Here is a 27,675-nt window from a genome sequence, read left to right as displayed (position 1 = left end):
TTTGAACTAAAGTTTTGCACACCATAGTTTTATATCATAAAGTAACTATGTGCCAAATTTCATCAAAATCTGAGATGGTAATGTGGGAATGATCTTTAAAATTGTTCCACTTGACACAGAATGACTCTTAATGAAAGTAAGGACTAGGGGAGACATAATAGCAGTGTTCCAGTATCTCAGGGGCTGCCACAAAGAAGTGGGAGCTATGCTATTTCTGGCCTTTAAAAGCAGGCAAAAGAACCATTTCTACCATGATTTCTACCAATGTAAAGATTCTACTATGATTGTGCCTTTCAGAGCTGCAACTCCCTTGATGCTTCAACCAACATATCTAATGTGCATGTCCATACTTTTGAAAAACACTCTCTCAAATGCTTCGCAAAGCACTAACATTTGGCTTTGAGGGTGACAATATGGGTATCAATTGATTTGTGGCTTTCACATAATACTGTTGCAAATGTTACTCTGTAATTTGCCAGTTTTATCCTCCAGAAATGGTACTACGCTTGAAAATTCCAAGTTCTATCAAAGAAGGAATGGTGTTTTAATCTCCAGTGAACTTAAAATAAGCCTATTTGAAGAATAAAAATGTGACAAACCAGCTGGCCTTAAAATGGTAGTTAAATATTCTATGCATGTCACAGCTAAAAAGTATTTTGCAAGGATATATGAATCAAGTTACATTGTAGGGTTTATTTGAAAGATTCTATTAAAAATTAGTCAAGTTCATAAGAATTCTGAAATAAATCAATCTACATGTATTTCTCTATTTCACTTATTCACATTTAAGAATACTAAATTAAAAAGCCCTGTTGCTTAATTTACTAACAGAAACAATACCATGCTCACTGCAAATTTTCTCAGTCCAGTTTAAAAGTTTTCGTAACATTGCATCACTTGAAAATAAGGTCACTAGTATTTACATGTTTTTCAGCCCTATGGTAGTTACAGTTCACAAACAGCATTTTTACAGTAGTAAAACTGCTAACAAATATTTTACAATTTATGTCAATCAAATATAAATAGCAAAATATGCATTCAAGGAAATTGCAATCTTACCAGTAATTTGACTCATTTCAAGTAGAAAAAAATTTCGAAGTTAAAGACAATGGTGCAGTATTCTCCAAAGTTGGGCATCAAATCCCAGCTTTAAATCCTGCTTGTTTGTTTTTTACTACGTGCAACTAATTACTATGCTTTATTTATACCTAAGCAATTTAAATTTTCAAATCAATTTCCATAATAGTCAACTAATACAGTGGAATTTTCCATTCTTTTTATATCCATACCTTTGCACTAGGTTAAATTTTCTGTAGAACCTTGTGGAGGCAGAGAGAGAGAATAAGAGGAAAAAGGAATCAGTTCTGCCATCTATGTTCATCTTGCATTTGTTCGCAGAATGACACCGTTGGATACAATCTTTGCTTTTCAGATTTACTTCCCCTTCAACATTCAGATTTGCCTACTACAAAGATGTGCCTTCACAAACCTTTTTAAAAATAATAAAAGCAAATGAGCAAACAGTTTTTGGCACTTTCTAGCCAGAAAAATGTTATTTTCATTCTTAATGTTGCCTTCTTATGTTACACAGAATTTTTCTTGCTAAGAAAAACTAAGATCAGAACAAGCAGACATCATATTTCTACATTGTGTAAGATCAATGAATAGGCAATTTGTGAAAAAGAAATCTTATTCTTTTTAAAAATGTCTTTATGTAAATATTCCAGAGAAGGAATATTAGCATGGTCTTTTAAGAAACCATTTGGCTAGAATTATATTAATACACTCTATGTATTATTAAGCAGTTTGAATTAAGAGAGAAATAAGGTCAAGTATCCAAATAGGGAATCTGGTACATTCTTTAATATGCTGTATATTGATCAACTGGAAAAGTTGTAGCTAGGACTATTAACTGCTCCAGGCAGAAAACGAATGAAAAATAAATCAACTGATAAGCTGCATGTACAAAAATAATGAAATCCCACTTTCACCAAAATAAACATTTACTTTGCATATCCTCATATAAGGCTACAACCTTCAAAGTGAAAAAAGAACACACATCACAGCTTATGGCAATTATTCATTATATTTTGAGAGGCAATGAAAATTCCTAATTATGCAAATTTGGATCATGCTACTTTTAAAAAATATATTCGTTGGTAATTTTTAATGAAGGCATAGCCTCATTCACATTTTGATCTAAACGTTGATAGCCAACTGTTCTGGAACACAAGCCATCTCGCCATCTTCTATTCTGAACCAACAAAATTATCTGAAAAGAAAAGAGCTAATTAGATCATATTAAATTAAACATCTGCATGTTTAAAAAGACTTATAACAATACTTTCAGATAATTTTTTGCAAATTTTATATACTTTTTCTGATATCTTCATATTCATGTCAAATATTTTAGGTTTATAACAAGAAGGTTATTTGTGTTAATAAGCAAACTGCCTACTTTATCCTTGACTGATAAGTTTCATAGCGTTAACGAAATAAAATATATTTTGGTTGATTTTTGGCTATTTACGGTTGAGCCAAAAATAATTTACTATAAAAAAAATTTCTTATATATCGATGCCTAGGACAAACTTAACACACTGCAATTTTTTTAAAAATGAAATGAATGATAAATCCTGATATATATCCTTATGCATTCAACAAGACCCCAGTTAAGACTATAACAATGGATAAACTGCAATACAAAAGCCAATGTCCTATTAGTGAAACTGAATGAAGATTTAGGAGAAAAGATTTTTGTTTCCATGGATTTTTTTTTTAATTTGCTCTAGCCTAGGTTGCATTTGTGAATCCAAACCTTAAAAAATTAAAATACATTACCATAACCAGGTCCTTAAGCTATAAAAACCCTGATTAAAATTTTAAAAAGCTTGAGGAGAAAAATTGACTGTCTTTAAAAGCTTGTGACAAAGAAGCTTTCTCTGTCAGTGAAGATATTGTAGAAAATATAACTACTGACAGAGGAAGACAAACCTCAAATTTAAATAGGTTTACAGACAAAGTCCACTCTGCCACCTTGAATAAGTAATTTTGTCAATTCCTCATGTCAAATTATAAGTCCACAATAAATAAAAGGAAGCCACGAATACCAACAGTACTTAAGCAAATTTACATGTCTCAGAAAAACAAAATTAAAATTTATGATATTTCACCACAGATCCCCAGTGGTCCGTGAGAAAATTTTGGTGGTCTGTGGGGAAATCTTGGTAAATGGCATCTGGTTCGGGGAGCAGCTGCAGTTTGCTGTCCATTGTGGATGCAATGGACACTTGACTTCCAAGGTCGGTAGTCCTTAGTGGAGATGAAGCTACTGCTGTTCTGGGGCTGAGAAGCGAGGCAGCAGCAGCATCAGAGCTCCGGAAGGTAAGCGTATGTCCTGGGGCTGCACATGCACTCTCAGACCGCCCTCGGAACCAAAGAAATAGCCAAAGCCGCTACCACCAGCTTTCTCAGGGGCCTTATGGTGGTGGGCTTAGTTGTAAGCCGGAGTCCCAGTCAGACACAGCTGTGGCCTTCTCTTCCTCCTTCTGCCACCTTTGCAAGCCTTGACTCCCCCCATTGTCCTGCCCCTGTGGCTCCAAGTTTCTGCTGTCTGAGCCCTAAACTGCCTCGCTGTGCTTTTCCCACTAGACTCCTACTCTCCTGCTTTTACCAAGCAGCCTAACTTTCAGCCTCTCCTGTCTTCCTTCCTCTCTGTGTGCACATTTCCCCCATTTCTATCTCTTCTTTCTGTTGCCTGTGTGAGCCTTGCCTCCCCACTCCACCCCACGTAGCTCCAAGTTTCTGCTGCCTGGGCCCTAAGGGTAGAAGAGGGGGAAAGGAAGGGAAGGGGATGCAAGGAAGAAGGAAAGGAAGGGAAGGAGGAAAGGGAAGAAAAAAGAAAGGGAAGGGGAAGAGATGGGAGGGAGTACAGCTACAGCTCTGGAAGATGGGACTGACTTTTCCAACAATATCAACAAGCCACCATTAAATAAGCTTCAATTACTTTGTAATAATTACACTAACTTTAATCATTGTTACAATTAAAACAACCTTTAAATATTTTGTTATGATTAAATAAGCATTTATGATTTTGTTATGATTAAATAAGCATTTATGATTTTGTTATATTAAATAGGTGCATTTCATATTAATAAAACAGAAGTTCTCTGATCATTATTTTACAAATGTATTTTTTTTAAAAATGATATTAGTGGTCTGCTGGACTTAAAATTATGAATTAGGGTCTGTGGGATTTAAAATTATGATCTTGGTGGTCTCAGAGGTCCAAAAAGATTATTATTATTATTATTATCATTATTTCTGCCCAATATTTTTTCCTGGCTTGCTTAGATTTGTATTTGTTATTATTTTTACAAAATTATTAGAAATGCTGTGTAAAAAGATTAATTTCAAACAGATTAACAACCACTTGTAAATTCCAATGGTTGAATTATTTCACTATTCTGCTTTAGAAATCTATTTAATCTGAAATTTTCTGAAGTTTGCAACTTTGTATTTTATAATTTATAGTATTCAACTTTGCTTATCCCTTATTTTCCAGATATCTCAGTATTAGATTTTCGATTTATAAAATTTATCAATAAGCTAATTAACTACCTTTAAATTTATTTCAAAATAACAACATTCTAATATGAACATCAAACTAAAAACTGTTTAAAACCCCATCTTACCTTTCTTTTATTGTGATATGTAATATAAACTATAGCAACCAAAAAGCCAAAAATAACAAGGTGAAAAAAGAAATGACTGTCTTCTTCCAATCCCGAGCCTGCAGTGTCCATGTTATGAGCAAATGACTTCTTATTCTCGAAGTTCCTCATACTTGAATCTTCTGCAAATTCGGATACATCGTGGCCATCTTGATTAGGTTCTTTTGCTGTTGGTAGGGAATTAGGAAATATATTTCTGTCCGTCGTGTCATATTCTTTGCTATCTGCATCTTCTGAAACATCAATATTTTGTTGATTGACACTAACAGTTTCTGCAGGTGACACAGGAGGTTGGTCTACTTTATCTTCTGCTAGAGTGGGTGCATGGTCAACAGAAGCATCAACTTTCAAAGAAGTTAGGATTATCTCTTCATTTGTTTCATTCTTCATATTGTTCTCACTGGTTGCAGACATAATTGAGGATAAATTCTCTTTTTCGTCCTTTTGAATTGATTTAAAGTTTTGAGGTATTTCTGCATTAGGTGTAACATCTTGAAGAGGAAAAGATAAGAATAATTTGAAATCTTTAACAAATAATTTTACAATATACAAGGATACACAAATTTATATGGATTGTGGAATTAACCATATCTCAGCTGACAAACATGCATCCAAAATTTATCATAAACACTAAAGAGTAAAAACTAGAGTTGTGCTTGTTTTAAGCAGCAATACATACTGTATATACTTGAGTATATACCTGAGTATAAACTGACCTGACCTGAGTATAAACCGAGGCACCAGTTTTTGCCACAAAAACTGGGAAAACTTATTGACCCGAGTATAAGCCGAGGTTAGAAAATGCAAGGTAGATCTATCCGTATTAATTATGTAGAACAAATGATTAATGCCATGGTTCCTTCGTTCCATGGAAAGAAAGCCATGGTTCCTTCGTTCTGAAAGTCTCTTCAATCCTCCCGCCCTTTCCCCCAGTGCTTCCTGTTGAGGAGGAGCTGTGATTGGTTCAGCCTGCTGCCAATCAGGCAGCTCTCTCAGTGCCTCCTTTCTGTGTAGAGGAGGAACTGTGATTGGTTCAGCCTGCTGCCAATCAGGCAGCTGAGGGGTGTTGCCTGCAAGAGCAGAAGCAGCCATGCAAAGAAAAAAGCCTTGTGTTGCCAGAGACACCAGGTTTCTTTCCTCCCTGTCTTTCACATCGGAACTGCGCAGCTTTGGGAAATGCTGCACGGAAGTTTTCAGGTCAGTGACTCGAATATAAGCCGAGGTTAGATTTTTCAGCACATTTTTGTGCTGAAACTCTCGGCTTATACTCGAGTATATACAGTACATACATATACACATTCACTCACACACACTTAGAAATTTATGAAAACAAGACACAGCTGCACAAACATTTTTCCATAATCTACACAATCTCATGACTCAAATGACATAGGTTGCATCTATATTACTATTAACATTGCTTCTAGTTAAATTGATTATACCCTGGTCCACACATAATTCATTTGTAGTTTGTTTTTTGCTTAGCTTGGTATATGAGTCCACCTATTATGATTTATGCGTCATTTGGATAATGAATTAAATCTAGAGCTGCATTTAAAATAGAACCAGAGAAATCAATGGGATCAGTTTTTGGCCTCATGATTTTCTTCAGATCAAAGAGAAGCTACTTGATTCATATTTAATTAAATGAACAAATTTATTTGCATACATTTCATGGTAAATGGGAAGCAAAAGACCATCTTTCCTTCATTTCCACATGGTCATCTTAAAAAAGCTTTGTAAAAAAGAAATTAAGAAGTAACTCCAAAGCCAATGAACTTGCTTCCCATTTACCATGAAATGTTCAGGTTGTGACCAATGTTCCCTCTAATTTTTTTTCTGTGTGGGCGGAAAAGTATAGTGTCTGAGCGGCAGTCCCTTTGGGACTGGGTGGCATAGAAGTATGAAGTATGTATAAATAAATGAATGAATGAATGAATGAATGAATGAATGAATGAATGAATGAATGAATGAATAAATAAATAAACAAATAAGAAAAAAAATTCCCTTCTTTTTTATTAAAAGAAATTAATAATAAAACAAAACCAAAATCTATTACTATTACTATCTTCTCTTTTTCCATCCCTGTCTGCTCCCCCCTTGTGTATATGTGTGTGTGTACTCTTGAACCATTTCCAATAACAGGTGAGCTATGGGAAATGGTTCAAGAGTTCACACACACACACACACACACACACACAAACACAAACGGCTGGGGTTTTTTTTCTCTGTTATTATTTGGGTGCTTTTTACCATATGCTTTAAATCAAGAGTCATTTCTCTCTATTGCTCTCTCCCCCTCTTGCTCTCTCTCTCTCTCTCTCATTTTCTTTCTCTCTCTCTATTGCTTTCTTTCTCTCTCACTCTTTCTTTCTATCTCTCTTGCTTTCTTTCTCTTCTCCCTCTTGCTATCTCTCTCTCCCTTCTTTCTCTCTCTCTCTCTTTCTCACTTACTTTCTCTCTCCCTCTCTCTCTCTCTGTCAGCGAGGGGGCTGCGAGAGCGCTTTCTCCGAGCACTTCGGGAACACCTGCCATGCCTCTACTGCAGCCCCCTTACTGAAAGTCCGTGACAAAAGCGCTCCCAGCAAAGGGGCTGCGAGAGGGGCGGGGCGGGCATTCCCGAAGGTTGCGGAGAAAACCCTCTCTCGCAGTCCCCTGGCTGGCAGCGCGGAGGAGGAAGGGGAGAAGCCACAGCCACCGCCGCGGGAGAAGTCGCTCCCCAAGGCAGGAGGCGGAGGAGGGGGGCAGATCGGGCGAGGGGCAGGGCCGAGAGGCCGGGGCGCAAGGGGGCCGGAGGCACCGTGGGGAGGCAGGGGCGGCCGCGGCTCCCTTTCCTTCTACTGATGGCGCCTCCCCCCGTGCCCCCCCCCACGGGCTGGCAGGGGGATGGGGAGCACGCGCGCATGGAAAAGGGTGCGCGGGGGGTATTTTGGGTGGCGCATAGGCGCAGCTTACAGGGAACGCTGGTTGTGACTCTTGGTGAACCCCTAGCATTGTATGTAACCACACACTACAAGATTCTAATTGAGAACTGAGAGTAAGAAAAATTATTAGAATAATATATTAGAAAAGAAGGCATTTAATTGGCACATATGAAGGAAACTATAGGAAAACTGCTACTTACCTAAAAATATGCATAATAACAGTATATTAAAAATAAGTCTTCTCTCATGCAATGTTGGGCTACCGCAATATAAATTTAAATTATTTCAGAGATATTTTTGTTAAATTTTGTTAAAATACACTACAGATGTACAGTGATCCCCCGGTTATTGCGTCCCCGACCATTGCGAACAGGGTAATTTGCGATTTTTCAACCCGGAAGTCAAAATACCATCTACGCATGCGTGCCCTTTTTTTTCTATGGGCACGCATGCGTAGATGGCAACCGGGAGATCAGCTGCTGGGCGGCTTCGCTGGGTCTTCCCCCTCTTGCTGGCATCAGCGAGGAGTTTCCCCACCGCCCACGCAAACTCCTCGCTGCCGCTCGCCCGCCCTTCGCCTGCCCACGCCGTTCGCTCCCCCTCTTGCTGGCGGGAGGGCGAGAAGCCCTCCCCAGCACCCGCTCGCCCGCCCTTCGCCGCTCGCCCGCCCTTCGCCCTGGCGGAGAAATTCCAGCCCCCACCTGGTCCCGCCCGATCCTCCTCCCTGAGGCAGCTCGCCCTCCCATGGCCGCTTCCTCCACCCTCCATCGCAAGCCCTCGCCACCGCAGCCAACGCGCGCTGCGATCTTCAAGCCCGGCTCCTTTCGGACCAGCATCCTGGGCCAAGCAGCTGCCTTCCGTGACTGAGCCTGGCTGGCCCGGAAGATCGTAGCGCGCGTTGGCTGCAGCGGCGAGCGAAGCCAAGCCGGCAGCAATGTCGCCGCCGCTGCAGCCAACGCGTGCTACGATCTTCCGGGCCAGCCAGGCTCCGTCACGGAAGGCAGCCGCTTGGCCCGGGATGCTGGGCCGAGAGGAGCCGGGCTTGATCCGCTGAGCCTGGCTGGCCCGGAAGATCGTAGCGCGCGTTGGCTGCAGCGGCGGCGACATTGCTGCCGGCTTGGCTTCGCTCGCTCGCCGCGCCGCCCCCCAATCTTCGGCTCCTCAGCGGCGAGCGAGCGAAGCCAAGCCGGCAGCAATGTCGCCGCCGCTGCAGCCAACGCGCGCTACGATCTTCCGGGCCAGCCAGGCTCAGCGGATCAAGCCCGGCTCCTCTCGGCCCAGCATCCCGGGCCAAGCGGCTGCCTTCCGTGACGGAGCCTGGCTGGCCCGGAAGATCGTAGCGCGCGTTGGCTGCAGCGGCGGCGACATTGCTGCCGGCTTGGCTTCGCTCGCTCGCCGCTGAGGAGCCGAAGATTGGGGGGCGGCGCGGCGAGCGAGCGAGCGAAGCCAAGCCGGCAGCAATGTCGCCGCCGCTGCAGCCAACGCGCGCTACGATCTTCCGGGCCAGCCAGGCTCAGCGGATCAAGCCCGGCTCCTCTCGGCCCAGCATCCCGGGTCAAGCGGCTGCCTTCCGTGACGGAGCCTGGCTGGCCCGGAAGATCGTAGCGTGCGTTGGCTGCAGCGGCGGCGACATTGCTGCCGGCTTGGCTTCGCTCACTCGCTCGCCGCGCCGCCCCCCAATCTTCGGCTCCTCGCTAGCGCTGCGGAAGTTTAAAACACCATCTGCACATGCGCAGATGGTGTTTTTACTTCCGCAGCGCTACTTCGCGAAAACCCGCTCGTTGCGGGGGGTCCTGGAACGGAACCCTCGCAACGAGCGGGGGATCACTGTACACTACAAGAGGATTATTGAATAGGTCTGGTCTGCCTTGTGTGTTTTATTGTTATAAGTAAAATAAATGCTAATTACACAATTAAATGCAGCAATTTTGTCAGCAAATTCATTCACTTACTATAGCAAACTTGTCTTAATAATTAAACCAATTTTTCTTTCCCAGAAAGCAAAGAGACTCCTAAGCTTGGAGTATTTAGTATTCAGGATAAGGACAAAGGCAGACACTGCCCCCTACCAATTCGGAGTCTATCACTGCAAATAGGAACTTCCTCAATAGGAATAGCTTTGGTTGCCTTAATGACACAAATTGTGGAATGAAAGGGAAAAACAATGCCTCTATTATTTCTCCTGGATGTCTACTGTTAATATTTGGGGGGTGGGTTACTGCATTCATTAGGCTGGGTTGGTTGTATGGACAGGATTATATTATCCATCCAATTTTATATAGAGCACAGGGATTCTTATTCTTGTGCTCTGACCTTTGTTCTGCAGGGTAGCACAAAATTTCATTCTATTCCATGCTCCATGTCTACTGGAATTCAAGTGTGTAGCATCTCAAATATGGTATATACAAATATTTTTAATCTACTAACATCAGAGAGATTGTGAAAGTCTTGAATAGATGTTTGGATATGGTTTTTACATCAATGATAGAATGCAAACTAGAACTTATATAATTTTTGACACACCCAAAAGGTTTGTCATCACTTGTCTAGGGGTTAAAGCATCACCCTAGAAAACTAAGAGTTCTAGTCCTCAAACATGAAAACCAGCTGCATTACTTTGAGCCAGTCATTCACTCTCAGTATCAGAGCTGATGTTTTGGGGGGAAATAGTAGTACAGTATTAGGTATGCTCACTGCTCAGTGCCTATAAGAATAATAAAGGTGGAATAAACAAAACATCTATAAAAGCTGTTTGAGAAATTGCTTACATTCATATGAGTCTGTTTAACATCAATTATGAATAGGCTGCTAATGAGTCTACCATTAAGATCAGTACAAATGGCATTAGAAATGAGTTTTCTTAGTGATGGCATCACTCTACTAAATTGCCTCCTGAAAGATACACAACTGACATCATTAGGACTGCTTTTAGAAATTACAAGTAGCTATTTCTATTTTCCGATTTGTAGTTTAAATAATTTTTTTCTTAAATTGTACTGGAATCTGTTCTTATCTACAATTATATTTAACAATACAGTGATCCCCCGCTCGTTGCGAGGGTTCCGTTCCAGGACCCCCCGCAACGAGCGGGTTTTCGCGAAGTAGCGCTGCGGAAGTAAAAACACCATCTGCGCATGTGCAGATGGTGTTTTTACTCCCACAGCGCTAGCGAGGAGCCGAAGATTGGGGGCGGCGCGGCTGTTTGCCGCCGGCATGGGGGGCTTCCGGGTCCGGGGGGTGCTGGCAAGCCCCCCATGCCGGCGGCGAAATTTTTAAATAGCCGCGCCGCCCCCAATCTTCGGCTCCTCGCTAGCGGGCAGGCAGGCGGGGGACAAGCCGTTCGCTGGCGCTGGCTCTCGGCGCTTTCGAGCTGAGTCCGGGAGCGAATTCGCTTCCGGACTCAGCTCAAAAGCGCCGATAGCCAGCGCCAGCCAACGGCTTGTCCGCACTGGCTCTCGGCGCTTTCGAGCTGAGTCCTGGAGCGAATTCGCTTCAGGACTGAGCTCAAAAGCGCCGATAGCCAGCGCCAGCCAACGGCTTGTCCACGCTGGCTCTCGGCGCTTTCGAGCTGAGTCCGGGAGCGAATTCGCTTCCGGACTCAGCTCAAAAGCGCCGATAGCCAGCGCCAGTCAACGGCTTGTCCACGCTGGCTCTCGGCGCTTTCGAGCTGAGTCCTGGAGCGAATTCGCTTCAGGACTCAGCTTGAAAGCGGCGAGAATGAACGGCGTGGGCGGGCGAAGGGCGGGCGGCAGCGAGGAGTTTGAGTGGGCGGTGGGGAAACTCCTTGCTGATGCCCGCTGCTCGCCCTCCCGCCAGCAAGAGGGGGAAGACCCAGGGAAGCCGCCCAGCAGCTGATCTGCCGGGCCCCATCTACGCATGCGTGCCCATAGAAAAAAGGGCACGCATGCGTAGATGGTGTTTTGACTTCCGGGTTCAAAAATCGCAAATTACCCTGTTCGCAATGGTTGGGGACGCAATAACCGGGGGATCACTGTATTATCTTTCTGTATCATGTTAGGGAACATGAATGAAGTGAATCAAACAGGACTGTCAAGCTACCCTTTCTCCTTGAAATGGGTTCACTCACCAAGCTGCCAATGCCCAAATATGTGTAATATCAACCCAAGAACTATTCATAAATTGTTTGATTATTCTATGAATAATTTACTCTATGTTTTACTTAAGTAGCAAGAATTAATACATGGATAAGAATACTTGGAAGTTGCCCTTTTCCTTCCCAGAAACCCAGCCATTTAACTTTCCTCAAAACAAAACAGTATTACAACTTAGGTGTATGTATAAACACACACACACACACACACACACACAATTACTCAAAAAGACGGTTAGAATCCCTGTAAAGTCATGCAGTTCCCTCCATTACACAACTAGGAATATACAGCAGTTGAACCAAAAGAGGAAGCAGCAGAATGTCTCATTCTCATACATACCTACCTACATTCACAACGTGTATAGTAGCTACGTAGAGTGTCTTAGAAAGACAGAAATGTTAAAACACTGCCTTTTATCCGTTTATAATATTTATACAGAACTTGTTAATTAGGCGGGAGCCAGGTTTAGGGGCGACCAAGAGAGAAAGAGAGACCCGTCCGACCCAACAAAAAGCAAGAAAGTGCCACTTTCCTCCCCAGAAATCTCATACAATGCCGCGGAGTCTCCCTTTTCCTCCCTTTTCTCGGCAGTGCCGAGATTCACCGGGTGAGAAAGACGGAACAAAAGAGGCGGAAGCCTTCCAGAGGTGTGGGGGTACAAACCCCATGGTCCCCAACCAGAACGGCCACTCTGCCGGGCTGTGGACAATAGGTGCGTGGTCCAAGCCATCTACGCAGAGGGCAGACAGAAGCAGGTCGCCCAAGGGTGGGGAGCAGACGGGACAGCGGCGCCGGCGGCGTGACTTTCCTCCAGCCGATCTTCCCAGCCGACCCCCCGGACTCGTCGCTTTCTCCGCCTCCCCACTTGGCGCACGCCGTTTCCCGCCTCACCGTCTGGAAGCTGGCCCCGAAGCGGTAAGGCCAGGAGCAAGAGAAAGAGCGACGTTCGCGCCAAGGACGACAGCGACGGCGCCTCCCCCATGGCGGTACACTTTGCTCTCTGCTCGGTGGCCGTCATGGCGGCCGCCATACCGTCGCCGGGGGAGGTGGCTTGGTCCAGACCGGCCCACCCGCGCTGCTAGGCAACTGCAGGCGGGGGAAGCCTCTGACGAAACGACCCTTTCTTCCCAATGAGCTACTCAGGTTCCTCGCCCAACCTTCACTTCCTACGAAGGTATTTGTACGACGTCGTTTGTAAAGCGGCGCCTCGTCTGAATACGACACTTCCGGGTTTCCTATGCCAAAAAAAATGTTCGAAAAGGAAACTCGGTGTTTGTCACTCTATCTCTCACAGATTCCATAAAAAATGCGAAGGTAGTCATTATTTTCGGGTCTGATGATACAATACTGTACTGTACGAACTCTTACGTAATTTGCGCTGGAAAAAATGTTCGGTTCCCTGCGCTTGTTTCCTTGCAGATGCTTCATTATACTCAAACTAGGTCACATCAATCAGTGCTAATAGGGAACGGGGTTTGCTTCGTTTTATATTCAAGTGGCTTGCCCTGTCAAGTGGTCTTGGCGCTTTGTTTGTTTGGGCTGTTTACTATGGCTTTCTTGATATCTGCCAGAATAGAATAGAATAGAATTTTACTCCATTCTCTTCTATAGTTAAATAAGGATTACCGGTACTTGTAATCCTATGTTATGTTTTCCCCACAACGGCCAGCCTGTGAGGTGGATTTGGACTGAGTGTGACCAGCTGGCTTTGATGTCCAAAGCAGGAGGAGAATTCACATTTATTCTGTAGCATAATCTGATATCTACAGTACTGAAAAAGAAATTCCATTCTAATTCCATACTAGTAAGACTAGACTTTCAATCCTGGGCCTAGAAAGTTTAGAACTAAGATGCCTTAAACAAGATCTAAGTATTGCCCACAAGATCATATGCTGCAACGTCCTGCCTGTCGGCGACTACTTCAACTTCAACCACAACAACACAAGAGCACACAACAGATTTAAACTTAATATTAACCGCTCCAAACTTGCCTGTAAAAAATATGACTTCAGTAACCGAGTTGTCGAAGCATGGAACTCATTACCGGACTCCATAGTGTCATCCCCAAACCCCCAACACTTTACCTTTAGAGGTCAGTAAGGGGGGAGTACAAGTGCACTAGAGTGCCTTCCGTCCCCTGTCCTATTGCTCTCCTATATCTCCTATACCTTTCCTTTATTCCTATATCTCTTCTTCTATTCTTTCATTGATATACAGTGATCCCCCGATTATCGCGAGGGTTCCGTTCCAAGACCCCTCGCGATAATCGATTTTTCAGGATGTAGTGGTGCGGAAGTAAAAACACCATCTGCGCATGCGCGCCCCTTTTTCCATGGCCGCACATGCGCAGATGGTGGAGTTTGCGTGTGGGCAGCGGGGAAGACCCAGGGAAGGTTCCTTCGGCCGCCCAACAGCTGATCTGCTCCGCAGCGCGGCAGCAGCGAGGAGCCGAAGATGGGGTTTCCCCGTTGCCCAGGCAACGGGGAAACCCCATCTTCGGCTCCTCGCTGCTGCCGCGCTGCGGAGCAGATCAGCTGTTGGGCGGCCGAAGGAACCTTCCCTGGGTCTTCCCGCCGCCCAGGCAAAGGGGAAACCCCAAGATCGCTTGCCGCTTGCCCGTTCACCCGCCCGCCCGGCTGCTCGCTTGCCCGTTCACCCGCCCGCTCGGCCGCTCCGCTTGCCCATTCGCCCGCCCGGCCGCTCGCTTGCCCGTTCACCCACCCGCCCAGCCGCTCGCTTGCCCGTTCACCCGCCCGCCCGGCCGCTCGCTTGCCCGTTCACCCGCCCGCCCAGCCGCTCGCTTGCCCGTTCACCCGCCCGCCCGCCCAGCCACTCGCTTGCCCGTTCACCCGCCCGGCCGGCCGCTCGCTTGCCCATTCACCCGCTCGCCCGGCCGCTCCGCTTGCCCGTTCACCCGCCCGCCCGGCTGCTCGCTTGCCGCTCGAGAGCAAGAGGGGGAGAGATAGAGAAAGAGAGAGAAGGAAAGAAAGAGATGAGAGAGGGAGGAAGAGAGTGTGAGAGAGGAAGAAGCAAGATAGAGAAAGAGAAAGAAAGATGAGAAAGGAAGGGAGTGACGTCATCGGGTGGAAAAATCGCTATATAGCGTTTCGCAAAGATCGAGATCGCGAAACTCGGGGGATCACTGTATTCTATTCCTATATCTTCTTTTCTATTATTTCTTAGATATATTTTACTATGAGTATCTCCTCTATAACCTTCATCATGTATTTTACTATGTGTATATTGATATATACCCACTAAAACCCTCATTGTGTATTGGACAAAATAAATAAATAAATAAATAAATAACATGCAGATATGGCACCTACAGCTTTCCCTTTTGTATATACGGACAACACATATACTTTCAGGAAATATCCAAAGGTGTAGCTATAACTTAGCATTTAATTGATTTATGGATGTTATCCTATGTTCAGAATAACTGAAGTAATTGTCACTATATATTTTTATTACCACAGGGGTCGACAAAGTTGTTCAGAATCTAGGAGCCAGCCAAAAAATTTAGGAGCCAGAATTTTTTTTAAGCAAACTTGGTTTTTTGCCGAGTCTCCACCTGACATCGCTTTCACCCCCTCCCCCCCGGCGCAGGCCTGGCTCCGCCGACCCGGCACACTTTTTATATTTACAAAATCCTGGGGCACACCACCAACCAAAATGACACAAATCTAATAAATAAATAAATACATACATACATACATACATACATACATACATACATACATAAATAACCCCCTCATATATACAATCCCATGTAACATCCCCTTATAAATACAGTCAATCATCAATCATCCCTCCTGAAATTTATACCACTGTCTCATTTATGGGTACTTCTCCTGTCTTTCCCCCTTTTCTCTCTCATGTTTCTCATTTCTCTCTCTTCCTCCCTTTTTCCCTCATTCCTTCTCCCTCTCACTTCTCCTCTTTTTCCATCCCTGTCTCTCTCCCCCCCTTATGTGTGTGTATGTATACACACTCCAACCATTTCCAAAACCAGTTGAGGGCTGGGTTTTTTTTCTCTTTTATCCTTTTCAAAAACAGGTGTGGGCTGGGGGGGGTTTCTTATTATTTGGATGCTTTTTACCATATGCTTCAAGAATCACCTCTCTCTCTCTCTCTTTTGTTTCTCTCTCCTCTCATTCTCTGCCTCAATCATTTTATCATTTCTCCTTTTTTCTCCCCTTTTTGTTCTCATTTCTCTCACTCTCCTTTCCTCTCCCTATCTGTCTTGCTTTCTCTCTCTCTTGCTATCTTTTTCTCTCTCTTGTTCTCTTATTTTCTCTCTCTCTCTCTTGTTCTTTCTCTCTCTCATGCTTTCTCTCTCTTGTTCTTTCTCTCTCTGTTGCTCTCTCTCTTATTTTCTCTCTCTCTCTCTCTTTCCTTTCTCTCATTCCCTCTTTCTCTCTATCCTTTCTATCTCTCACTCTTTCCTTCTCTCCCTCCCTTTCTCTCGCTTTCCATTCCCTCTTTCTCTCTATCCTTTCTATCTCTCACTCTTTCCTTCTCCCCCTCTCTTTCTCTCTCTTTCCTTTCTCTCATTCCCTTTCTCTCTATCCTTTCTATCTCTCACTTTTTCTTTCTCTCCCTCCCTTTCTCTCTCTTTCCTTTCTCTCATTCCATCTTTGTCTCCTGGGGCTGACTGCGCCTGCCCTGCACCCCCCACCACGGAGGGAAAGCATTTGGCATCGGCACCGCCAAACCCCCCCCCCCCTCCACAAGCAGCAAAAGCCTCTGCGACTGAGCCGGAAGGCAAACGGTGCACCCCGCCGCTTAGGCTTTTGCTGCTCCTGGGGGGGGGGAGGATTTTCTCCTCCCCGCCCCCCCGGCAGCCAAACGTCGCTGGTGCAGGAAAGCAGCGTGTTAAAAGGCGCGCTGCTTTCACGGAAAACAAACCCGGCTTTCCTGGCAACGGAGGATGACAAGCAGGAAGAAGCGGGGTGGAGCAACGCCAGGCTCAAGCAGGCAGCTTCCGCGCGTTTCTTTCAGCGGAAGAGGAGGAGAGGGAGCGGATCGGGTGGGCGGGGGCAGCGCCTTCTACTGCCGGCGCCTCCCCGCCCCCGCCCCCCCCCCCCAGGCAGGCAGGGGAATGGGAACTGCGCGCCCATGGAAAAGGGCACGCAGGGGGGTATTTTGGGGTGTGCGGGTAGCGGCGGCGGGCAATAGCCGGGGGGCGGCTTCTGCAAGTGGGAGCTCCAGGGCTGAAGCCTCAGCCCTGGAGCTCCCACTTGCAGGAGCCACCTCGCGGCACACCGGTTGAAAAACACTGCTGTATACACATACAGTACAGCAGGCAACATTTCCTAGGCGCCAGACAACATTTTCTAGGCGCCACTGGCGACCAGGCGCCTGGGTTTGTCGAACCTTGTATTACCATATTGATAAACCAAAGGATCTTTGACTTGACAATGACTGTCTTAACTGGTGTCTCACACCTTTCTTTTATTATGCTAAATTTCTAAAAAGCCAATGTTCAGGTCCACTGACTTAGACTGAAAGTATTGCCTGCCAAGATGTTTATATCACCTTGTATTATTCACAAAATGTTACAAAAGGTCAGGTAAGCCCATTTTGCTCAACACTTGCTTTTCTTTCTTGAGAAAAACAGCTAGCTCACATATTAGAACTAGGGACTCATTGTTTGGAAGGAAGGATTGGAAAGATTTATAGTAGTTTGAAGTACTGAAGAAAGATCTCTAGTACAGTGTTTCCCAACCTTGGTAACTTGAAGACGTCTGGATTTCAACTCCCAGAATTCCCCATCCAGCAAATGCTAGCTGGGAAATTCTGGGAGTTGAAGTCCAGACGTCTTCAAGTTACCAAGACTGGGAAACACTGCTCTAGAATATATTTAGAGATTTAGGCAGGATCAAGAATATTGTGTTACTTCATGTTCACCTGAGACAATTATTGCGAATTTGTGCAGTGATCTGCACCCAAATCACCCCAAAACATAGTTTGCACTTAATTCTATATCCTCATTTCCTTTGATTCCAGAAACAGAAGTGAACATACACAACTATATGGGAAGATAAAAATCCTTACATATTGCCTTTTTGTATAATTTCATTGCCAATTAAAGATTTTGAAATGCACCACATTGGAGGGCAATGGCTTTTGAAAATATATTACCTCAAGATAAGCAGTACTGTTTCACAGAAGTCATACTTTTAGCTATTTCACTAATTATTAATGGAAATGTTAGTGTTTCATAAACTCCCAGATAAGAATGTTAAAACTATTTAATAAGACAGACACAATTAGAGATGAAGATGTTTTATTTATATTGTAAGGAAGATGTACTTTGTTTATCTTTAAGTGGTGTCCAGTACAGCATTTAGGGTCTAGTTCCACACACACACAAATGGAAGACTGAAGATGTATCCATTAAAACTGCTTTTAAAAAACAAAAAGTGATAAAACAAAGTCCATTTTGTTTAATGCAGTGCCACTAAGGGATTACAATAACAACGTATTTTTTCGGTTCATTGCTCGGTTGTACAAGCTTCTCAATAATCAGTGCAAGGGAAAGTATGTGAAATTTTAAGTCGGATTGGCTGATTTACATCAAATTTCCTACACACCAAAATAGTACAACGTGAACATTCTAAAGCACTTTAAAGCTGCTGAGTATAAAAGAGCTGTAGGGGGGTAAAAGTGAGACTAAAATGGGTGTGATGCACCTGCCTTGACAATCTCTTGAATAAATGTGAATGCTCCAATAGAGAATGAAAGCCTGATGACTTAAATAGCAGAAAATTGTGTTTTCTGCACCCTGTAATGACTCAGCATTTTCACAGCATGAATTTCAGATGTGTCTTCCACTACAATCATCAATTTTACAAAAGGTAATTCCTTCATACAAGAGTTGTTAAGCACATAGTTCCAACTAACAACATACCCCAAATGCCCAGAACTAGAGAAAGTAATTCCATCTTTCTCTGAAAATACATGCTCTGAGGTTTAGCCTTTAACCAGATTTAATATGACTGACACACAGCAATAATTGCATCCCAGACGTAAAACATTGAAAAATACACTAAATCCAGAAGGTAGCTATGCTGTATAGTGTTTCAGAATTAGTGACGGTAAAATCCCTTCTTTTATGCTTCGAATTCTAGTCCTAGACCCAGCTTGTGGCCACCAGCATTAATATTCTTCCCATCCAGTAAAGCAGACAATGTCAATTTGATACCTAGGCAGGAAAGAAGAGAAAGTTTATGAGAATTTATTTCTAACTATTGCAAGGATATTTCAAAGAACCTGGTTAGGAAAAATGTTGGAAGTTCTATAAAAAGGAACTTATGGAGAGACACATTTACCTTTCCTGATATGCAATGAATCCAACTCTATTGCTGCAGTATTTATAAAGCAAAGGATTGATCAGAATGATATACAGTGTTCCCTCAATTTTCGTGGGGGATGCGTTCCGAGACCGCCCGCGAAAGTTGAATTTCCGCAAAGTAGAAATGCGGAAGTAAATACACCATTTTTGGCTATGGACAATATCACAAGCCATCCCTTAACACTTTAAACCCCTAAATTACCATTTCCCATTCCCTTAACACCCATTTACTCACCATTATTACTGGTACTCGCCATTGAATAAGACACAGTGATCCTGATATTTATAAACATAATTATTTATGAACAATAATTATATTTTTTGTTATTTATTTGCAAAAATTATTAATTTGGCGATGACGTATGACGTCATTGGGCGGGAAAAACCGTGGTATAGAAAAAACCCCACAAAGTATTTTTTAATTAATATATTTTGGTATAGGCTATTCGCGAAGTTTGGACCTGCAAAAATCGAGGGAACACTGTACAGTGATACCTTGTCTTACGAACTCAATTGGTTCCGAGACGAGGTTCGTAAGGTGAAAAGTTTGTAAGACAAAACAATGTTTCCCATAGGAACCAATGGAAAAGTGTTTAATGCGTGCAAGCCCAAAATTCACCCCTTTTGCCAGCCGAAGTGCCCGTTTTTGCGCTGCTGGGATTCCCCTGAGGCTCCCCTCCATGGGAAACCCCACCTCCGGACTTCCGCGTTTTTGCGATGCTGCAGGGGAATCCCAGCAGTGCAAAAACGGGCGCTTTGCTGGCAACGGAAGGTCCAGAGGTGGGGTTTCCCATGGAGGGGAGCCTCAGGGAAATCCCAGCAGCGCAAAAACAGGCACTTCGCTGGCAATAGAAGGTCTGGAGGTGGGGTTTCCCAATGAGAGGAGCCTTCATCTGGCAACAGAAGTCCCGAGGTGGGGCATCCCAGTGGCGGTGACAGATTTGTAAGCTGAAAATAGTTCAGAAGAAGAGGCAAAAAAATCTTAAACCCCGGGTTCGTATCTCGAAAAGTTTGTATGACGAGGGGTTCGTAAGACGAGGTATCACTGTATATGATTCTTATCTATTTACATTTAGTTTGGTGATAAGCCATAGATATATCAGGATTTTATTAATTCACATAAGGAACGCATTTGCTGGCTTTCACCCATTGGCAAAGGCAGTAGAAGATAATATTTCTTCAATTAAATGAAAATTCAAAGCCTGAAATAACTGATTAGTTTTCATTACAGATTTCATATAAATGGCACACAATATAATTATTGGCAAAAAAAATTAAATTTTAAAAAATATCAGTCATATCAAAAACACATTTCATCTGTACATACCTGGCTTCAGAATCTGAGTATATCCTAAACCAATCAGACTAGAATTGTTGACTTTTGCCTGCAAAACAAAGTCAATCATGTGTTAGTATTCTTTCAAAGTGTTTGCTGCAAAGCTCATAAATAATTCATCAGGTCAATACAAGAAAGTAAGTATGTCAAATAATTTTTCAATATTTTACTAAATTCAGTGAAAGTGCACCTAATTTCATGTATAAACTTTATAACAACTAGAGATGTACAGAGGTCATATTTTAGTTTTAAAATCATTCAATTTAGTCGCCCTGAAAATAGTTCAGTATGATTTGATACTTACAATGTGTCTAAAATTTGTATATTGCCTTTATTTTAGGATGGGGAAAAACAAATCTCTGCAACATTTTTTTGTTTTAATAGGAGTGAGATGAAATTTGTAGCTCTTCAATTTCATAGAAATGAATAACAATGCGCTGAAAGTTATGTTTATCGCATTTATTACCACTCCAAAAATGTTTTTTGTTTCTTTGAATTCAAATACAGTGAACCCTCGATCATCGCGAGGGTTCCGTTCCAGGACCCCAAGCGATGATCGATTTTTCGCGAAGTAGCGGTGCGGAAGTAAAAACACCATCTGCGCATGTGCAGATGGTGTTTTTACTTCCACCGCCGCAGCGCGTTGCTGGGGAGCGCGCGCGCGTTGCTGGGGCTGCTCCCCAGCTGGGGAGCGGATCTGGGGTTTCCCCAAGCGCGCGCGGGTTGCCGGCTCCGCTTCCCAGCTGGGAAGCGAAGCTAGGCTGCCCCAAGCGCGCGCGCGTTGCTGGGGCTGCTCCCCAGCTGGGGAGCGGATCTGGGGTTTCCCCAAGCGCGCGCGCGTTGCCGGCTCCGCTTCCCAGCTGGGAAGCGAAGCTAGGCTGCCCCAAGCGCGCGCGCGTTGCTGGGGCTGCTCCCCAGCTGGGGAGCGGATCTGGGGTTTCCCCAAGCGCGCGCGCGTTGCCGGCTCCGCTTCCCAACTGGGAAGCGAAGCTAGGCTGCCCCAAGCTCGCGCGCGCCGCCCGCCCGCCCACGCTGTTGCCGGCTCCGCTTCCCAGCTGGGAAGCGGAGCTAGGCTGCCCCAAGCTCGCGCGCGCCGCCCGCCCGCCCACGCTGTTGCCGGCTCCGCTTCCCAGCTGGGAAGCGGAGCTAGGCTGCCCCAAGCTCGCGCTCCAGCCCACCGCCGCTGGGGTCTTACCGGGGCAAGAGGGGGAAGACCCAGGGAAGCCTCTGCCCGGCGGGGAAACTCCACCATCTACGCATGCGTGGAAGGGCACGCATGCGCAGATGGTGGAGTTTACTTCCGGGTTGAAAACTAGCGAAATAGCCCTTTCGCGATCCTTGAGGACGCGAAACTCGAGGGTTCACTGTACATTTAATTCAAAAGAGCACATAATTATAGATTTAGAGCAGAATACAAACAATTTTGTAGTGAAGATTATATCTATGTGCAGGAGAGATCAAGTGTAAATATTAAACAAATCCTTTCTTTCAGAACAGAGACATATGCTACATATTTGCAGAAGGGTTCTCTCTCCTTTAAGCATTGGTTCCCATCTGTCCAGCATCAACCCTCCAAAAAAAAAAATGGTAATAACGTTTATGACAAAATTTTGGACAAATTGATTTGAATGCTAAACAAAAGGAGCAGCATACAAATCTAATATATTATTATTATTATTATTATTATTATTATTATTATTATTATTATTATTATAAAAGATTATCTGAGTAGAATATTTCATTGTCTTTCAAATGGCACAAATTAAGTTAGATTTACTGAACAGCAAAGGAAACCTGTCTTCCAGTAAATAATGTAATAAATAATTGAAACTTGAATAGCTTTTCTCCTTTTAGCATCCAAAGTCAACCATGATCTATTAATGAATTCACTAGATAAAAAGCACTCACTGCACCCTCTGTTTAAAAACAAGAAAACTAGATATTTCTTTTGACATTTTCCTATTGTAATCTTGGAATTGAGAAAATAGGCGTTGATTGCTTACCTGAACGCCTCTTCTCGTACGGTGAGCGGGTACAGCAGTCACATGGGTTGCTCATGTCCAATCCGGTGGAACTGAGCCTAGTATTAAAAAAGCTTGCCGGATCCGCCCCTTCCCCAGAATTCGCGAATCCATAGACTAGGCTCAGTTGTGAAGCTCTGTAGTGTTCAACTCTCATTGTTAGAGGAAGAAAGATATAGAAAGGTAAAGAAGACACATACAAGGGCGGGAAGTGACTGCTGTACCCGCTCACCGTACGAGAAGAGGCGTTCAGGTAAGCAATCAACGCCTATTCTCCGTACTGAAGGAGCGGGTCCAGCAGTCACATGGGACATACCCAATAGATGGTCCCTAGGGTGGGATTAGATTGCTATCGTGTGAGATAACGGATTGGAGTACCCTTCTGCCGAAGGCAGCGTCCGCTGAAGCGTAAGAATCAATCTTGTAGTGCCTGATGAAGGAATTTGGCGAGGCCCAAGTGGCTGCTTTGCAGACCTCCTCCAACGGGGCTTGAGTCGCCCAAGCGGCCGAGGTGGCTGCGCTCCTGGTGGAATGCGCTGTGATGTTCCTTGGAACTGAGAGGGAGGCCGACTCATAGGCCTTAGATATAGTCCCTCTGATCCAACGGCCTATTACTGATGAAGACACTTTGGCCCCCATGACTCTGGGATGATAGGCTACAAAAAGTGCTTCTGACCTCCGAAAGGGTCCTGTGCGTTGGATATAGATTCTCAGCGCTCTGGTGAGATCCAGGGTGTGCCATCTAATTGCCAAGGGATGGTCTCGTTGGAGGCAGAAGGAAGGTAGGACAATATCCTGAGATCTGTGGAACATGGAACTGACCTTGGGTAAGAAGGTGGGGTCCAGTCGCAAGACTACCTTGTCCTGATGGAATTGGCAAAGGTCCTGCCTGATTGAGAGGGCAGCCAGCTCCGAAATGCGTCGAGCAGAGGTAATAGCCACCAGGAATGCTACCTTAAAGGATAGGTACCTGAGGGACGCCGATTTTAGGGGTTCGTATGGTGCCTGCGTGAGGGAATGGAGAACCCGTGGCAAATCCCATGATGGGTACCTGTGGACCTTGGAAGGTCTGAGGTTGGCTATGCCCTTGAGGAATTCCTGAACTTCAGGGAAGGATCGGAGAGGCTGTCTGCGGGGACCTCCTAGGACAGATGAAATGGCTGCCAGATGACGCCGGAGGGTGCTGGTGGAAAGTCCTTTATGGAAGCCTTGCATAAGGAAGGAAATTATTCTGTGTATGGGGATGCACAGAGGGGAGAGACCTTCCTGTAGACACCACTGGTGAAACTTGGACCACGTGTGGTCGTAGATTCGATTGGTCGAACCCCTTCTGGCCTTTAAGATGACCTCCACTGAATCGGGGTCATGACCACGCAGCTCTAAATCTCTCCTGATAACAGCCAGGCGGTGAGGTGGAACCACTCCGGGTCTGGATGGAAGGAGGCCCCCTGCCGCAGCATATCCCCCGAAACGGGGAGTCGCCAAGGGTCCTGGACGGACAGCTGTTGGAGATCCGCGAACCAGGGCCGGCGGGGCCAGTGAGGGGCGATTAGGATTACTCGGGCCCTCTCGGTGAGGACCTTGTGAATCACGTCCGGGAGGATTGGAATTGGAGGAAATGCGTAGAGTAGGCCTGGAGGCCATGGACTCCGGAGGGCATTGATTGCTTCCGCTCCCGGGGATGGAAATCTGGAATAGAAGCGAGGGAGTTGGGCGTTCGCATTGGTCGCGAAGAGATCCAGAATTGGTAGGCCGAATCTGAGGGTGATTTGATGGAACAGGTCTTGATGGAGGTTCCACTCTCCTGGGTCTATCGTTGCCCGGGATAGCCAATCCGCCTGGACGTTGAGACTCCCCGAGATGTGATCGGCTAGGAGCGACTGGAGATGTTTTTCCGCCCAAAGGCCCAGCTTGAGGGCCTCCCTCATGAGAGCCTTGGATCTCGTGCCCCCCTGTCTGCAAATGTGGCTTTTCGTGGCAATGTTGTCGGTGAGAATGAGAACGTGCCGGTTGGGAATGCGAGGAGAGAAATGCTTCAGAGCCAGGGAAACGGCTCTTAACTCTAGCCAATTGATTGGCCTGGAAGCTTCCTCCGGGGACCACGTGCCCTGGGCTATCATCCCCTGGGCGTGGGCGCCCCATCCCGATAGACTGGCATCTGTGGTGATGACAAATTGATCCGGGCACCTGAACGGGGATCCTCTGTCCATGGCCGGAGACTTCCACCACTTGAAGGATCTGCGAACACTCAGTGGGATGACAATGCGTCGATTTGAGTTGCTGTGCCCTGATCTCTGAAAAGGTAACAGGAGCCACTGGAGTTCCCTAGCATGAAGGCGAGCCCAGGGAATGATGCCTATGCATGACACCATCTTCCCCAAAAGGGAAGATAGAGTGACTATGGAAACTGAAGAATTAGATAAAATGTTAGAAATTAACTCCACTATACTGAGTTTTCTCTCGGGAGAGAGAAAAACCTGGGAGGATTCTGAATCAATAATGGATCCCAGGTGAGAAATGGATGTGGAGGGTTGGAGGTGGCTCTTATCAAAGTTGATGGAAAATCCATGGTCCTGAAGGACTGACATGGTGACAGAAAGGTCTGTTTTCACTTTCTCTAGGGAGTTCCCATGAATTAAAATATCATCAAGATAACATAAAATGTGGATGGGAAACGCCCTGATATAGGCCGCCAGGGACCCCAAGAGCTTTGTAAAGACCCGAGGGGCCGAGGAAAGGCCAAATGGCATCGCCCTATACTGGAAATGCCTGCCTTGAAAGGAAAAACGTAAAAATTTTCTGTGGCATTTGGCTATAGGAATGTGAAGGTAGGCCTCAGTGAGGTCTAAGGAGACCATGAAATCTCCCGAGTGAATGGCGGCCAAAATAGAAGACAAGGAGTGCATCTTAAACTTCCTATATTTGATGAATAAATTTAGTTTCTTTAAATCCAAAATAGCTCTCCAACCTCCGGAGGACTTTGGAACCATAAATAGGATGGAGTAAAAACCTAGGCCCTTCTGACCGGAAGGGACCGGTTGAATGGCTCTGATGGACAATAGATGAGAAATGGCCTCCTCCATACGGTTACAATCTGAGGATGACCTGGGAGAAGGGCAGGAAATAAAACGTTTAGGGGGAGGAGAAATAAATTCTAAAAAAAAGGCCTGTTTGAACAGTGTCAATGACCCAAGGGTCCTTGGAGGTGAGACGCCAATTAGAGGCGAAATGAGCTAGGCGCCCCCCTATGGGAATAGAGGTAGGATTACCATCTAGGTTTTTTTTGAAGCCCTGTTAGAGGAAGCTCCCCTTTGGAAGCGAAACCCTCTGCCCCTGGAGTTCCTACCTTGGGAACGAAAGCGGGGGGAATACTGACCTGGAGATCTCTGGTAGGAAGCCGCTTGATCTTGCTGGCGCCCTGGGCGACGAAAGGACTGCGTTTTGGTAGCCTTTTTTGTGGTTGGACCCAAAACTTTCTTCTTGTCCGTGGTTTCCGTGAGGAGTGGATCCAGAAGATCACCGAAGAGAAGGTCGCGCTTTAAGGGACCCTGGGATAATTGCCACTTTTGGCGAACTCCCGCTTGCCAAGGGCGAATCCATAGGAGTCTTCTTGCCGTAGTAGAAGCTGCAATAGACTTAGCAGAAAATCTAGTAGATTGCAAGGTGGCATCAGCCACGTACTGGGCAGCTGCAAAAACCTTGTTGAAGTCTTGTTGACCTCTCAAGTCATCGGGAGGAATATGCTGTTGAAGTTGGCGAAGCCACAGCAGCATGGCTCTGGAGAAAAAGGAAGCCGCTGCAGAGCTTTTAGTGGCCCAGGAATCAGCGGTGAATCCTCTTTTGAGCATTTGCTCAATGCGCTTGTCCTCTGGGCGGAGGACTTCCTCCGCCTCGCCTGGCACAGCCGCTGCCGAGTGAAGAATCTTGACAGGTTCATCCGGTTTGGGAAAGGATAGAAGCTCTTCATAGGAAGAGGAAAGTTTGTACAACTTTCTGTCCTTGGTGGAGGGATTAAGGCCAGAGGCTGGAAATTCCCACTGTTTGAGTAAAGCATCTTTAAACAACTTAGGCATAGGAATTACCTCGTTATCCTCCTGTTCCTCTGTGAAGTAAGGTAAATTCTCCTCCGGGGGATCAGTGGAAGTGGAGGCTTGTTTCTCCTGGGCCGCTAATCCCGTAGAAATTCTAGCTTTGAGGAGGAGAGATTTGAATAATTGAGAAGGAAAAATAGTAATAGGAGGAGGAACCTTTATTTGGGATTCCTCATCATCTGATAGGCCTTGAAAGGCATCCTCATCATCCTCTATATCCTCATATTCATCCTGGGAGGAATCTGAATCATCCTGAATAGGAGCTCTGACCGCTGGGGGAGAACCCAAGGGGCGGGAGGAGCGAGAAGGAGGAAGAGGTAAGGGAAGCTCATTGATGGTGGAGAGTTTGGCATCAATGGCTTTGGACAACACAGCAAAAATAGACTGGAACTCAGGAGGTAAACTGGAAATGTCAGCAGAAATGGCAGAAGAATCCCTAAAGGCCTGGGAGGATCCTGGCTGGGGGGAATCTTCAATAATATCTGGTTCCTCTGGACCTATGCCCCATAGGTTAGGTTGGGGTCTGTCTAGGTTTGGCTCATCCAGAGATAACACAGGGACCCCAGAAGGAGGCAGACTAGAAGCCTCTGGGGGGTCTTGACTACTGATTACTTGGGCCTGCACTTTCAAACGTTTTGCTGATTTGTCATGGATTTTTTGTAGGGCTAGGTCCCTTCTCTTCTCGGCCCTGGTGACCTTGGTCGAGGGGCGGGCCCCTGGAGAAGAGGAGGAAGAGGCCTGGGGGATACTAGTAATCTCATCGCCTGTAGGCCTGGCCTCTCTGGGACCTTTAGTTGTGCCTCTCTTGGGAAAAGTAGCCATAGTCTGACAATTAACAGAAGACAAGGCTGAGCCAATAACTGAATAATAAGGAGAAGAATTTCAAGGACTTCCCAAGAGGAATGGATCCTGCTTCGAGGCCTCGAAGCTGCTGAAACTTGAGGACAATCTGGGCAAACCCAGAGTTCGTGCCCCCAAACCCAGCGGGGCCAGCCTCCCTAAACTTTATAATTAAGTAAACCAAGGCACTCTGGTTGGAGGCTTAGCCGGTGGAGAATTTAGCCTGGGACCCCCAAGGCCCGCTCCGGGATCCACGCG

The 27,675-nt window shown here is 45.3% G+C and overlaps 2 protein-coding genes across 2 annotated transcripts in view; both read right to left on the bottom strand.

Moving 5' to 3' along the window:
- Window positions 1-673: 673 nt before the first annotated feature.
- On the bottom strand, window positions 674-12,982 carry C2H5orf15 (chromosome 2 C5orf15 homolog). The gene is made up of 3 exons (XM_070739265.1): window positions 12,661-12,982; window positions 4,695-5,224; window positions 674-2,272 (listed from the first exon to the last, which is right to left on the bottom strand). The coding sequence occupies exons 1-3, from the start codon at window positions 12,797-12,799 to the stop codon at window positions 2,141-2,143; spliced, it is 801 nt and encodes a 266-aa protein (XP_070595366.1). The 5' UTR covers window positions 12,800-12,982; the 3' UTR covers window positions 674-2,140.
- Window positions 12,983-18,044: 5,062 nt separating this feature from the next.
- VDAC1 (voltage dependent anion channel 1) overlaps window positions 18,045-27,675 on the bottom strand; it is a 42,039-nt gene continuing 32,408 nt past the window's right edge. The window contains exons 8-9 of the mRNA XM_070739262.1: window positions 20,457-20,514; window positions 18,045-18,979 (exon numbers count right to left, since the gene is read on the bottom strand). Of these exons, the coding sequence (XP_070595363.1) occupies window positions 18,888-18,979; window positions 20,457-20,514 (150 nt within the window). The 3' untranslated portion in view covers window positions 18,045-18,887. The remainder of the gene's footprint in view (window positions 18,980-20,456; window positions 20,515-27,675) is intronic.

The sequence above is a fragment of the Erythrolamprus reginae genome, chromosome 2 (assembly GCF_031021105.1).
Source record: "Erythrolamprus reginae isolate rEryReg1 chromosome 2, rEryReg1.hap1, whole genome shotgun sequence".
Lineage (NCBI taxonomy): Eukaryota > Metazoa > Chordata > Lepidosauria > Squamata > Dipsadidae > Erythrolamprus > Erythrolamprus reginae.
The sequence above is the reverse complement of the archived record's forward strand: the minus strand, read 5'-3'. Positions and strand labels throughout refer to the sequence as shown.

What these genes read in the sequence shown, in the direction of transcription:
- C2H5orf15 (XM_070739265.1), bottom strand. Translation starts at nt 12,799, where the DNA reads ATGGCGGCCGCCATGACGGCCACCGAGCAGAGAGCAAAGTGTACCGCC. An exon ending in TCGGGGCCAGCTTCCAGACG is followed by an intron (nt 5,225 to 12,660) that starts GTGAGGCGGGAA and finishes TTCCTCTTCAAG; the next exon opens with ATGTTACACCTAATGCAGAA. An exon ending in CATATCACAATAAAAGAAAG is followed by an intron (nt 2,273 to 4,694) that starts GTAAGATGGGGT and finishes TTTTCTTTTCAG; the next exon opens with ATAATTTTGTTGGTTCAGAA.